The 14,604-nt window shown below is 44.7% G+C and overlaps 1 protein-coding gene across 2 annotated transcripts; it reads left to right on the top strand.

The window, feature by feature from the left end:
* Positions 1-115: 115 nt before the first annotated feature.
* Positions 116-13,047, top strand: slc9a6a (solute carrier family 9 member A6a). 2 transcript variants are annotated; one of them, XM_070962567.1, is made up of 16 exons: positions 116-543; positions 1,541-1,740; positions 2,609-2,686; positions 2,838-2,914; positions 3,072-3,184; positions 3,910-4,015; positions 5,516-5,657; positions 6,203-6,308; positions 7,099-7,187; positions 7,476-7,589; positions 7,824-7,935; positions 8,488-8,641; positions 8,995-9,025; positions 9,118-9,203; positions 9,618-9,723; positions 9,981-13,047. In XM_070962567.1, the coding sequence occupies exons 1-16, from the start codon at positions 252-254 to the stop codon at positions 10,251-10,253; spliced, it is 2,079 nt and encodes a 692-aa protein (XP_070818668.1). In that variant the 5' UTR covers positions 116-251; the 3' UTR covers positions 10,254-13,047. The 2 variants fall into 2 exon arrangements, with proteins under 2 accessions (XP_070818668.1, XP_070818669.1); XM_070962568.1 differs by having other exon boundaries at positions 138-543; positions 5,516-5,662; positions 6,208-6,308.
* The last annotated feature ends 1,557 nt before the right edge of the window (positions 13,048-14,604 follow it).

Below are 14,604 nucleotides of genomic sequence, written 5' to 3'. Positions count from 1 at the left end.
CATAACACACCACGTTAAGGTTTGTGTATTGTGGTGTATTTAAATTATCAACATCCTCCAGGGGTGCTTTTACATCGAAATAAACATTGTACACTTTCTGGAAAAATTAGTTTTCACTTCCGGGCCGGAATCGACTCTTCTGTTGCTGTCGTCTTTCTGCTCTGTACTCCCCCCGGTCCGTGGGTAATATTTGCCCAAAGTTTGCTGTTATCCACGACGACATTACAGTATTTGACCGCTGAACAGCCGAAATGGTGTTTAAAGTGACTGTCAACAGTGCCTGGAGGGCAACGAGGACGCTGTGGCTGCTCGTGCTAGTGAGCCTGTCTGTGTGCATCTGTGTTTGCCGAGCATCATCACCTCAGGAGGACAGTGCCATGGAGAACATCGTTACGGAGAAAAGGGCAGAGGAGAGCCACAGGCAGGACAGCGCAGACCTGCTCATCTTCATCCTGCTCCTCACCCTCACCATCCTGACCATCTGGTTGTTCAAACACCGGCGCTTCAGGTTCCTGCACGAGACTGGACTGGCGATGATTTATGGTGAGATGCTCCAGCGTGACTGAGAGGCGTCATCGGTGACTTTAATCGTGTGTACTCGGGATTAGATCTGAAATGAGTGCGTGGCACTATGAGGCTTCACACTTCCCTCTTCTGCCAGTAAATTACGAAGCATTTTAGCACATGTGGGCAGCAGGTCGACGCTGTACGGTAACAAGCTTATTTAAGACTGTTTAAGCACCTTGTCCGCACCCTGCTTAGTTTATAACATCCAAGCAGGTAAATGTTTGTGGGCCCCGGAGGGAACTACTGTAGCATGAAAGACCCAGCCCAAAATCTCACTTCTCCACACTCTCACTTCTCTAAGGCCAAGAATGGATGTGCTTGAATTAGAGCAGGCTGTGATTGACTGACACTGCACCTTGCAACATTGCAATGACATGTTTCAGAAATTACTGAAACTCCAGCACATTCATAGGAGTTTTGACTCATGCAGCCTTTTTTAATAACGGACTCCATTTAAAATGTTGGCTCACTGGCTTGGCATGCAGGAGCCATCGGTACCAGTCGCAGCTTTTCCTGCTTGAAAAGTGAAAGCGCCTGAAAAGTTAAATCACTCCTTCGAGGGGCTACTCGTGCTTGCACACTGTGCTTGATTGACTCATCCTGCACTTCCTGGTTAGTTTTGTCACACCTGTTCAGGTGTCACCTTCCTTTTTATCGCCTTGATAAGTGCTTGGTGATGTCATGTAATTCCAAGCATAGCTCGGCTCCGCTTCCTCCCGGCTGCAGGTGCAGTGCCTTTAACACCCAAAGGCACACTGTAGTATTCCTGATGTGTCTGACAGGGCAATCAACTGAAGTCTTTCACACCATTTGTTCTGGCTTTGTGACTTTTTCTCTCCATCTCTCAGTTTCTTTTCCACAGAATAATCCAACAGATCCTCTGGTGACAGCTCTTCATTGATTTTTGGCCCCCTTGTTGCAACATTAATCAACTCTGCCCTCTGTGTCCTGTTCGTCTTGCCTCTCTTCCCAGGCCTACTCGTTGGCGTGGTGTTGCGCTACGGCATCCACGTTCCTCGGGACATCAGCAACATCACGCTGAGCTGCCCTGTCAACGCCAGCCCCGCCACGCTGCTGGTCAACGTCAGCGGTAAATTCTACGAGTATACTCTGAAAGGAGAGATCAGCGCCACCGAGGTGGACGACGTGCAGGATAATGAGATGCTGCGAAAGGTACCGGCCACCATGTTGCTGTCAGGCAGGAAGGACAAGAAGCTGTAATGTGTCATGTAGAAGTTTATTGTCCTTGTTGCATCTGAATAATATGCAACTGAATCACTTAGTTGATGGATGAATGAATGAATGAATGAATGAATGAATGAATGAATGAATGAATGAATCCTTGATGACATGGTGGAAATATTCATTAGTTGCATCCTGAATGAAAAATATTAGTGGGTGCTGTGTCACCAATTCTGCATTCTCCACATCAAATATATTAAATATATATAGTATAATCTTCTGTTATTGAAGAACGGTTGAGTCATGCAGTCTAAAGCAGATAAAAGGGGCCAAAGGTTGAAAAAAGGCTCATTACTTCTGGTAAAATCAGTGGCAGAAGGCTGCAATCAATGAAAGACAGCAGACAGTTGCCCTTTGCCTGAGGCTCACTTGAGCTTATTTGAGCCATAACTATTACTCTGTGGTCATGTGCCGATGAATTCATACCAAAAAACAAGCAACAAGTCACCAAAATGCCACAGAGGCTGCAATCTTTCCATCTGTGGCTTCTGTCTTCTGACTCGGACTTGTCTCACAACAAAATCACATGCAGACGACTGTTGATAAAGCGCTGATGTAGATTTACAGCTAAAAAACTGTGAATATGTTTGTCTCTGGGTGCAGAAGCTGTCCCCATTTCCCATCCTGTCATTTTACTGTTATAACTACGTTTTCTTGATGGTACTGGAGGCCGCTTCACGCTGTCCCAGATGTGTCATTTATGATAAATTCATTTATTATCTTATATGCAACAGCCCAGATGTGTCCATCAAAACAACTGTTTTTTATATGTGTGTGTGTGTGTGTGTGTGTGACTCAGGTGACCTTTGACCCCGAAGTGTTCTTCAATATTCTCCTCCCGCCGATCATTTTCCACGCTGGCTACAGCTTGAAGAGGGTACAGTAATAATTCACTCTCATGTGAAAACTTCCTTTGACTCGTCTTTTCGGCGTGAAATGCTAAAATCCACTTATTCCTTCATCCGTCTTTAGAGATGAATGACGTCACAGTGCAGATGCTGATGTGTTCGAACTGTTCTGTCTTCCAGAGACACTTTTTCCGTAACATGGGATCCATCCTGGCTTACGCCTTTCTGGGGACAGTTATTTCCTGTTTTGTCATTGGGTGAGAATATTACTAAAAATATATCTATATATAAAAAAAGTATCATATGTAAGTGTGTTAGTTGTGGTGTTATGGCAGTTAAGTCAGTGTTGTCTATGATGATGATGTGTGAAACACCCCCCCCCCCCCCCCCCCCCCCCCCACTGTCCCCCATCAGGCTGCTGATGTACGGCTGTGTGATGCTGATGAAGCAGGTGGGACAACTGGGCGGAGACTTCTTCTTCACTGACTGTCTCTTCTTTGGAGCCATCGTCTCGGCCACAGACCCTGGTACGTAGTCCCCCCTGCAGTACAGGTTAAGTATAAACCGCCTTCACTTTTATCTCTTCAGTTGTTCAAAGCTCGCAGGAAACAGGACACTGGCACAAACATTTCATCGTAACAATGAAGATTTATCAAATTTGTGTGCAGCAGACTCAGAGTAACTGAGGTCAAGGTTCATTTAAGTTGAAAACAAATGAAAACGGAAGAATTCAGAAACGCCGTCATGCCTGTCGCCTTTGTTCAGTTCTGTTCTTTTCACTTCCCAAAGTCCCACTGAGAGGGAAGAGATAGTAATGCAACACATCATGATAATAAGTCAAGAGGTTTGGAGAAGAAAAAAGCTCTGAAAACACAAAAACAGTTTAAGAAATCCTTTGAAAAAAACCAAGCTTTAAATTTCCTGTAATTTTAAATTCTAAAATTGCAGTTTGTTTAACATCCGTTGGTGCAAGTCTTGCAATATTTCCTACTTCTGCGAATCAGCTGAGTGTATGCTCATTGGCCACTTTATTAGTACACCTGTACACTGTTGCATGGAGTAGCATTAGATTCTACAGGTGTACCTAATAAAGTGGCCACTCACTAACACATACATTACAGTATTAGTACATAGTATGGAACTGAAACACAGCTCTTGACACCTGCTTCCATCTTGCTCTGCTCATTGTTTCGGTCAGTTGTGACACGCAGGGAGTGTCAGAGGTACTTATTGTCTTTGTCTCCGTCCACAGTGACCGTCCTGGCCATCTTCAACGAGCTGCAGGTCGACGTGGATCTGTATGCTTTGCTGTTTGGAGAGAGCGTGCTCAACGATGCGGTGGCAGTGGTCCTCTCCTCGTAAGTCGTCCGTCTCCTCGACCTGTCGTGAATTAGCACAGAGCCGCTAAGCTGCTGCTTTATAAAGAGTAATGGCTAAATTCATGCGTTTGTTTCGACCGGCCTGTGACCTTTTAACTAACCCGTCTGCTTCTCATTAGCGCCGCGCTGAACACGAGGCGGCCTCTTCGCTGACGCTCAGTTTTTCTCCTCCTCTACATGAAACTGCCGTTATTTCCACAGAATTGTAAGTTATAATAGCAGGCTCAGCGGAGTGGCCGGTGCCTGCGGAGAGCCTCTGACCAGCCCATTGAACGGGTGCACTAAGTAGAGCATGGCATTGTGTGCCTTTGCAGTGCCTTGAGACAAATGTGACAAATCACTGGCCATTTGTTTCTCCACCTATTCAACCACCTACTCTGCTTTCTCTTTTTGATACTGTGAGCCAGCTGAAAATGCATTCCTGTTATCTTTCTGAAGATCTTTATACACTAAAGCCGGGCGAGGGCAGGACGCCAGCATCTCCTATAGACCAAACGCCTGGTGATTTGTTTTGTGAGCGTGCGGCTGTGACAGGCTGAATATCACTTTCATCACGTTTTATCGCAAAAGTACCTCAGCAGAATATTTGAAAAATGATTTTTTCATAATTGCTTTCTCTGACTGACAACCAGCCTGCTAAATTTTAAATAAATCTTCTGTGATAAAATCCCTCTCAGCCCAGACAAAATCTAATTTTCAGAAGCTTTTTGAGCCTGTGTGCTTCACTCGGCCGCTCCGATGCTCGACCACCAGGTGACACAAAGCTGACAATTTTTTTATCCTTCATAAAAAACATACAGGACAGTAACAGGCAGTGCATGTCAGCTGCGACACACATGTATCAACAGGTTCGCTGTGTTGCTTTGACACACTGAAAACATTTTCATTACATTTTATTTTTCCTTCAAAGCAGACTTAAATATGAAAATGTCCTTATTAGGACTTAAATGCTCTACCTGCAGACAACAAATCTCCATTCAGCAGCATAATATTTAGTGTTTTTTACTCTCTATTGTTTCACCTTTGCACCTGATTTACGGCAAAGTTTCACCTCAGTGGAAACTTACCTGCATATACGCAGTCTAAAGGATAAATTACCTATCTGTACTTAATTCCACACGGCAGTATCACGTCAGTAAACTTTTAAACGAGCCTCTTGGTCACGAGTTGAGTATTAACACTGACGTCTCCTTTGTTCCAGCCCTCTGGCATTTACTTTACTCTGCATTGTGAGAGTTTTTGCTGTGAAATGTTTCCTTTACACGCTAAAGTGCTGGAATGTGCAGTGTTTGACCAAATATTTGCCAGTAAGAGGACGATTTACAGCAGAGGTTACGCAGTCAGATCATATTATACAACTGCTGCTACACTTCCTGTCAGCAGGCTTTAATGTGAGTTTATGTGTTGCTCTGATTTACGCTCTCTGTACACTCTGCGTACGTAGTTGCCATTAAATGTTTGCGCTTTGCGTTAAATCAGGTCTATAGTAGCGTACCAGCCACAAGGAGACAACAGTCACACCTTCGAGGTCATGGCGATGCTGAAGTCTTTTGGGGTTTTCCTCGGAGTTTTCAGCGGCTCCTTTGCTCTCGGAGTGGCCACCGGAGTCGTCACCGCTCTCATATCCTTTCTGTCGTCCAATTATCTATTTATTTATGTGAGAAAAATAGCAATTTTTAAGACGTAAGACTAAGAATGCAGTGTTTAACCAGCAAAGCAAAGGCTATTCACTTGTTAATAGTATCAATAGTTGTGTTTCTGTTTGATTAATGAGGTAAAATTACTACATTGCAAAAAGTACCTTGAGCAGTTGGACTGATGTTGGGTGGTGCTGCCTTGTTTTTTGTCAAAATAATGGGAAAAAAGTAAGATATAATTAAGAAGTAATGGAACTGGTGACAGCATATTTTTCTTGTTTGAAGGATTTTCTTAAAACAGATGACAGCATGTTGAATTACAGGCGACGGCTCCATGAGGAGCTGTGAGTCCATTTAAAACTGGCCTTGAAACACTTCGGAAACACATGAAATCTTCCCACCCAGCGGCAGACTTTCTTCAGATTCACCTGCCTTCTCTCAGATGTCATGAATAATAGATGAAGGTTTAGCGTGAATCCGTCGTGCAGCGTCTGAGTGTCTTGTTAAACTCTTTGACTGTCGTCTGCACGTGACCAAGTTCACGAAGCTGAGGGACTTCCAGCTGTTGGAGACGGCTCTGTTCTTCCTCATGTCCTGGAGCACGTTCCTGCTGGCTGAGGCCTGTGGCTTCACAGGTAACACACACTCACACACACACACACACAAACACACACACACACACACACACACACACACACACACACACACACACACACACACACACACTGACTTACATTAATTATCCTAAACCTAACCTTAACCCAAGTCTTCACCCTAAAAGTTAGTGATTTAAATTATGGGGGCCTACATTGTCCTTATAAGGAGGGCGAGTCCCCACAACATGACTAATGTCCACACACACTCATGCCAACTAGCATCCGCCTTGCAGAGGTCTCCTTGAGCAAGACGTTAAATCTCTTGGACCCTGTTTCCACATGGGTTTAAAATGCGTTTCGGTGATCTGAACACAAGCGGACAGCCGAGACGTTCACACCTGTGTCTGTCGTGTGTCTCCGCGGTGTCCAGATGACCACAGCCTGTGCAGATTAGTCACTGCCGACATCACTTCCTCTGAAAGTGCACAGTAATTACACCAGTCTGTCGTCAGTCCAGCGCTGGATTTGTTTGGCACAGGCTCGCTAAGAAAACACGAACGTTTTAGGAACTAAAATCATCTGTCACCAAAACAAGCACCACATCCTGAACTGATGATGTAGTTTCCTGTTACCGCTTTGTCTGGGAAGGATCAGGACTTAATGCTAGAAAAGACACGTGAACAGTACATTTTGGTGGTCCTCTACACGTGTATTTAGCGCTGTCCGCTTGTGCTTTAAAAGTGTCATTAAGCTTTGTGTTATTGTTAATAATCAGCGTTTACTGATCGCCTGGCTCTTCTGTATCTCCGTCCCTCGTGCTGTGTTGCAGGTGTGGTCGCAGTGCTGTTCTGTGGAATCACTCAGGCCCACTACACCTTCAACAACCTGTCTCCTGACTCGCAGGACAGGACCAAGCAGGTCAGACCTGGACTACGACCACAACACTGCTCTTTCTGCTCTTTTTCAGTGTGCTTAAAGTATGAGCTTGTGTGGAGTTTTCAGTGATCTAATGGTGCAATAGTGATGTGTTTATGTCTGTTGAAGCACAGTATGCTGACATTTATTGTTTCATCGGTCAAGAACTGATGCGATAAGTCTGTAATTTGCCTGTTACTATGAGCTCTGACTGAACATGGTTATAACATCGTCCATCCACTGAGGTTGCTGTTATCTAAAGCACGTTGTGTTGCTCCTCTTGTGTTGCAGCTCTTTGAACTGCTAAACTTCCTGGCCGAGAACTTCATTTTCTCCTACATGGGTCTGACCCTCTTCACCTTCCAGAACCATGTCTTTAACCCCATGTTCATCGTTGGGGCTTTTGTATCTTTTGCATAAGAAACTACATATTTTCACGCACGTGTTGGTGTCAGCGTAGGAATATTGAATCAACACTAATCTGAGCCTTTTTCAGTCGCCAGAGGACAAAGCTGCCACAGTGTTACGACTAACCACAAAGACGCAAATGGTAATTGAATTAAAGGGGCCGTAAGCAGGCTTGGACCAGAGTGAGGCTCTTTGTTTTGTTGTCGTCTCCTTGACCTCGTTCCTGCTCAGGTGGCCGTGTTCCTGGGAAGAGCTGCAAACATCTACCCGCTCTCATTCCTTCTTAATCTGGGGCGACGCAACAAGATCAGATCCAACTTCCAGCACATGATGATGTTTGCCGGTGAGTGTATCACTGTGCCACCGCACATGCCTCTGAGCTGAGATTAAGGCTTTGCAAAGAATTCAGACTTTTAGGCCTCTGAAAACAAGCCGGGTTCCAAAGAAGCTGGGACGCTGTGTAAAACAAAGGTTAAACAGAATGCAGTCGTTTGCAGACAGACTGTGTTCCTGACTCCCTGTAGTATCATCCTTTATACAGTCATGTGTTCACAAAGTGGTGAACCTCGCTCCATCCTCGCTCGTGAACAGCTGAGCCTTTCCAGGATGCCCCTTTCAGACCCAGTCATGACACTATCACCTGTTACCAGTGAACCTGTTTACCTGTGGAATGATCCAAACAGGTGTTTCCCAGCCTTTTATTGACCCTGTCCAAACTTGTTTTCTGGCATTCAATTGAGATTAAGCAGATATTTACAAAAATCAACGAAGCTGATGAGGTCAAACATTAAATATATTGTCTTTGTTGCCGTTTTTGATGTTGTGACCTTGTTTGTCATATGTAGCAGTTTGCACGCTCGTTTTTTTGTATAACGCTCCGTGCTTTACTCTTCAGGACTGCGAGGCGCGATGACCTTTGCCCTGTCCATCAGGGACACGGCGACGTACGCCCGTCAGATGATGTTTTCCACCACTCTGCTCGTGGTCTTCTTCACCGTTTGGATTTGTGGCGGTGGCACCACCCAGATGCTGTCCTGCCAGCGCATACGGTACGCCTCTCCTTCACCTGTCCAATCCATCCTCAAACTGAATTTTAACGCTGGAGGGGTTTCACACGTCAATGTACTTCAGATAATGTGAGGAGTGTCAGAGAATTTGGATTTTTCTGACTGTCCAGACTTTGTGTTAAACTCATCTGGTCCTCCTATCAGATTAAAACATTCATCACAACCTTTGTCCCTGCTCTGGTGAGTGCTTGAGGCTGTTTATATACAGCACACCCACCTTTACTTGGAACCTGCTGCTCAGGAACTTGCCAAACAAGGGAAACATGCTTCACAGCACAGTTCTGCTCTGACAGTTAATAACTGCAGCTTACATGTGTTTTTGCTCCTTTTAACAGCGTGGGAGTGGACTCCGATCAAGATAACTCTGTAAGTGTGGCCCCTGTGAAATGCTTATTACTGTGATGTGATAACAATGACTGTAAGAAAACACCTGAACCACATTTTCTCTGTTTGGACAGATGAGCATCGCTGAAGGCTCAGAGAGAAGAAGCACCAAACAAGAAAGCGCCTGGCTTTTCAGAATTTGGTACAACTTCGACCACAAGTATCCTTCAGCAAACAAAAGATTAGTTTCTGTCAGTGTCAAAAATAGCAAAATGACTCATCTTTATAGAGTTCTGCAGCTCTGACACCAAAAGCAGGAATCACCACACAGTCACAGGTGGCATCAAACAGCTGAGCGGTGACGACGGCTTCAGCATCAGACAGCAGAGGGAGCACCGTGTACACTTGAAGACAAATGGTCCCTTTTATTGGCTTTGTAGTTTGATGTATTTTAAGTAAAATGTCGATCATTTTGCCTTTTTGACTTGAATAAGAAAGCCAGACTTTTTATTTTAATGCACTTATTTAACACTCGTTAATCAGACTTTAGTTATCTTTGTGTCTAACCTCTCTTTCTCTCTGTTAGCGCTTGTTTTCTGTGTTATGGTGTCCTTGACTCGAGCCCCCTCTCCAGCTACCTGAAGCCCATCCTGACTCACAGCGGCCCCCCTCTCACAGCCACGCTGCCTCCCTGCTGCGGCCCCCTCGCCCGCTTCCTCACCAGCCCTCAGGCCTATGAGGTCAGACGCTTTTTCATACAGGAGCTATTTTTGGCTGAACTGTGTTTGTAAAGTTTTAGCCTGTATTACTGGGCGGGAAAAAAAAAGTTATTCTGATGAGTCACGAAGCGAGAGGTTCAGTGTGAGGCTGAGGGTTTTGTTTCAGTGGGAGGACGTGAAGACGCTCCGTCCATCTTTGCACACACACTTTATGCTTTTCGAGTATTTGAGTCACTTCTTGTGCGTTTATTCTGGTTATTCCTCTTCCCTGACACCAGAACGAGTGCCAGCTGAAGGATGACGACTCCGACCTCATCCTGACAGACGGTGACATCAACCTGACCTACGGCGACATCACAGTCAGCACAGACGCCACAGGTGCCCACACCAGCGGCGGCCCGGCCTTTGCCGGCGCCGCCACCTCTGATGACTTGGACAGAGAGTTGACGTACGGGGATCACGAGCTGGTGATGAGGGGCACGCGCCTGGTGCTGCCCATGGATGACTCTGAGCCGCCCTTTACAGAGCCCCAGCAACGCTTACGGATGTGAAGACAGTCCGTCAGCGCAGACCCAGACAACCGTCCGACTCAGACTGACCTGAGCCATCGAGCAAACGACCAGTACCCGACACTCCGTCCCTCACTCTTCGGCTTTTTCACATTTTCTCATCCCGCTTACTTTCTTTCTCCCCACACATTTCCTCTCACTCCCCCTGGTGGCAAATCACTGTCTCTACCTCGTTCTCACTCCTTTCCACTTCTTTCTGGCGCCTGCCATAATTGTAATATATCCTTATTTATTTGCAGGGTTTTTCTTTGTTTGTTTTTCAGTTTAGTTGTTTCAGCTTAAAATCAGTCACCTTACTGTAGCATTGCACAGAGGTCTAGCAGCATGTGTTAGTGTGTAAATGCAAGTACCAACCACTAGATAATACGTCGATGTACAGTATATCACAAGAGTACTATAACTTTGATATGCATGCTGAGGATGCTTGTCGTTTTCTTTGTGTGGGAGGTTGAGGGCTTTCGTGTTTCGGGTCTGACCTTGAATGTTGCTGCCTTCTCTCTGTGCACCAGAGGCATGCTGACCCAGTGGACAACTTTACTGTACGTTTTGTTACAATCAAGTGCCTGGGAATCGTAGTTTTAAGCCTGGCAGCCCGCACTGGAGGAGTTCAGGAAGGGCGGTCGCGCAGTTGTAGTTTTCCTTTGTAAGAAAGAAAAAAAAAATCTAAACAGACACCTCTGTCCATAAGGTAGCAATATACTCAGTGGGTGTTTGGGCTGTGAGTTTGTGCTTCTCGCCTGTACATAGTGTGTAACAATGTGATGCCATGCAGTGTAACCTGGCAGTGAAAGCTGTGGATCTCTCCCAATGACCTTTGACTGTGACACAGAGAGGGGCTTTACACCTTATTTTAGAAGCTGATGTCGCTCACAGCAGAACGAAGGGCTGTTGTTCTGACAACGAGATCCAGGCGAGTTTTGACGGAGAACGCTTGGTGCCATTCCTGTCCTGCATTTCCACACTTTGTGAAAACCGAATGCAGACGACCTCAAAGTGTTTTGTATTCTTTCTGCAGCTTAAGGACGCTAAGCTGAATCACAGTTGTCGTACACATCGAGCTTTGTGAATACGTTTTCTATTACAATCGTGCATTAATGTCGAGACTTTGCATCAGATTTTAGCGCCGAATGAACCTGAAAAAATAGATGCGTGAATTACAAGAGAAACAAGCTATGAGCATCGGGCTGCAGCCAGTGATTGCTTTCATTATTGATTCAACTGTTTTTGGTGTAATGGATTAATCGTTCGGTCTGACGAAAGAGAGTAATACCCATCATGGATCACAGTTTCCCAGTTATTCAGCTGATATATGTAAATGTCAGGTACATTCACCCGCAGTGAAGCTGGACGCAGTGAATCTGAAAAAAATGACATAATCACACATAATCAAAATTGTTGCTGATTCATTTTGTTTTGCTGATCAACTAACTGATTAATCAGCTAATTGTTGCAGCCCTGCATTTTCTACAAGGAGATCCATAGAATCAGTGAATAAGACCGGAGAGGCCACCTGATGATGGGCTCACCTCTGATATGAGCAGATACTCACGTCGGCACTGTGGCAGTTCATCACTGTGAGAGCTGTCAGGTTAGAACAACAATCGTTTATATGCTGGATGTTTTTTTTTTTTTCTCTGCTGTACATGAAAGGCTAAAAAAAAGGAGTTTAATGACATTAAGATGCATAAAGTCATAAAAATACGCTCTGTTAGCGGCGTGCTCGTGGATTAATGGGTTACATTCGACTTGTGTTTCATGATGGAAGGAAGCTTTAGAGAGCTCCTTCGTGGGCGGAGCACAGCATCTGTTAATGCGGGCTTAACAGGAAGTGTTGACAAGACGTCACCGTGGCAACGCTCTGTTGATGTGGACAACAGCCAGAAAACACTCATGAACACGGCGACTTAGTCGAACGCAGCGGTTTTGCGGTTCACCCTCTCTTTGAGCCGAAGAGGAAAAAAAAATTGGGTGTTTGCAAAAGGGATGCAAGAGAATGAAGAAAGAGTGAAAGAAATAAATGATGAAGGAAAGAGGTGGAGGATGGGTGGTGTTTGTGTGTGTGTGCTCGTGTGTTGGGGATGATATGGAGGTGGGAGGAAGAGCAGGCTTTTAGATATAGCTTCTCCTTCCACAGTTATCTTCTGCTGTGCAGGAACTTCTAATTGAAAGAGTGTTTTTTTTTTTAATCAGGCATGCCTCTTGACACCACGTTGTCCAGGAAATGACTCGCTCTTTCCAACATTTTTATACTTCTGATTTGTCGTTATTCTTGAATTTTATTTTGTCGAAGGGAAACAATGACGTGAAAAAAAGAGAACTAAAAAAAACAAAAGAAATTGCACTCATCCATCCAGAATGTGTTACTGTTTTTTGCTGTGTTTGTTTGTTTTATCTAACAGCTGCTTTTACATGATTTAGCTTTTGTGTTTTGGAGCAAACTCATGTCAGTTCAGTGAATCTTCAGAAGTCGATTCCCTGATGTTAATTCGTGAAGAATGAGTTCGACGCGGCAGCGGCGGTCGAGGTGATGAAAGTCCTTTCATACTTTTCCATCTTATCACGTTGCCGTTCAGGTACTTTGATGTATGTTTGCAACAACTTGCTGTCTGAATGCTGCTGCCATGACTTCTACAGAGCATGAACCATTCATCTGCTGATGATGGAAAAAAAAAAAAAAATAAGCAGAACTGTGTGCCACTGTTCTCCAACTGACACATTAAATAATGAAATCTGCAAAAGCTGATATAGGTTTTGGTGTTTGCCTACTGCTCTGCCAGTATGTCTCTCTCTCTCTCTCTCTCTCTCTCTCTCTCTATCTTTGTTCTCTGAATGGTGACTCGTGATTGGCTTTGATCATTGGAAGTAGCTGACCAAAGAGGCCTGCTGTGCTTTGTGTCTTCAGACAGTCCAATCTATCTTTATACTGCAAATTCTCTCTATGTGTGAATGCGTGTGTGTTCATGCCTGCAAGTATGTACAGATGTGTGTGTGTGTGTGTGTGTGTGTGTGTGTGTGTGTGTGTGTGTGTGTGTGTGTGTGTGTGTGTGTGTGTGTGTGTGTGTGTGTGTGTGTGTGTGTGTGTGTGTGTGTGTGTGTGTGTGTGTGTGTGTGTGTGTGTGTGTGCTCTATGTTGCAGGTACTGACTGTTTACATCTGTGTAAATATACTCTCACCTGTTCATGTGCGTGCAACGGTCAATAAACAGAAGCCTGTGCTTTTGATTAAAGCTCTCGCTGTAACGGGCTCCTCATTTACTCCGTTTCCTCTTTCATTAGGTGTCTGCGTTATGTAAGAATGTATCTGTGGAGATCATCCCATCCGCAAGAAGTATGAAAGAAGATTAGTGCCAGCGGTGATTTCACTTGAGTTGCGTACAGTAAATCTGAGAAGGGATTTTCTCATTATGCTAAGAACAGGTTTATAATCTTCACAGCCTTGAAATGTGGCAGTTAGCCCAAGCTTACACGCTATTAAAGATTGTTCAATATTCCAGAGGGATAAAGTCGCCTTTAGACTGAGGCGGGATGGTTGAAGGGGGATTGTGTACTGGTTCCCACCAAGGGGTCAAAACATGAATGTGCGAGATGATGAGCTGGAACAGAGCAATGGAACAATATACAGTGTTTCTGCTGCGAAAAAAATGGTTTATTTGTCTTCAGGCCTTTAAAAGTTCAAGAGAAACAATCCAAAATGAGAAAGACACTTCGTGGTTGAACCACTCACGACCTTCAGACATATGCAGCCTGTTAATGATGGCTCACACTGAGATGCTGTTTAGTTTTTACAGGCTTAAAATGTCGGGAAACTCTTCTCTAAAGTGGACAACTGCAGCTAAAATTCTGCATGTTTTTCAATGCAGTAACAGCAGACCTGCGGTTAATGTGTTCGTCCTCGCTGCAGGTCAACTCTCTGGAGGGTGATGGCTAAATGCCTCCTTCTCATGCTGTATTTACTGAATTCATTCATTTTTAAAAGAAGTTTAATCTTAAGGCACCTTGTAAAATATGCACCTTGCCCATCTTCTCATCTATTATTTACATCTTAGTCTCCCAATTTCATCACTCACCACTCTTACAGAGCATCACACATTGATCCACCATTTTTGCTGTAAACAATCAAGCGATTCGCAAATTTCACTCATCCATCCACGATAAAGGGGCAGAGTGGCACTCATATGAAAACCGCACCCTGCGCAGCCACGACTGATGCCGTTTCATTCCCCAGGCTCGATTTGTGCCAGATATCAGGTAACATGTTCCTAATATGGGCACAACTCCCTCCAGTCTGCTCAAGAATGTCTGTATAGTGGAGTTAGAGTCCAGGGAGGAAACAG

The sequence above is a fragment of the Chaetodon trifascialis genome, chromosome 5 (genome assembly GCF_039877785.1).
Source record: "Chaetodon trifascialis isolate fChaTrf1 chromosome 5, fChaTrf1.hap1, whole genome shotgun sequence".
NCBI lineage: Eukaryota > Metazoa > Chordata > Actinopteri > Chaetodontiformes > Chaetodontidae > Chaetodon > Chaetodon trifascialis.
The sequence above is the reverse complement of the archived record's forward strand: the minus strand, read 5'-3'. Positions and strand labels throughout refer to the sequence as shown.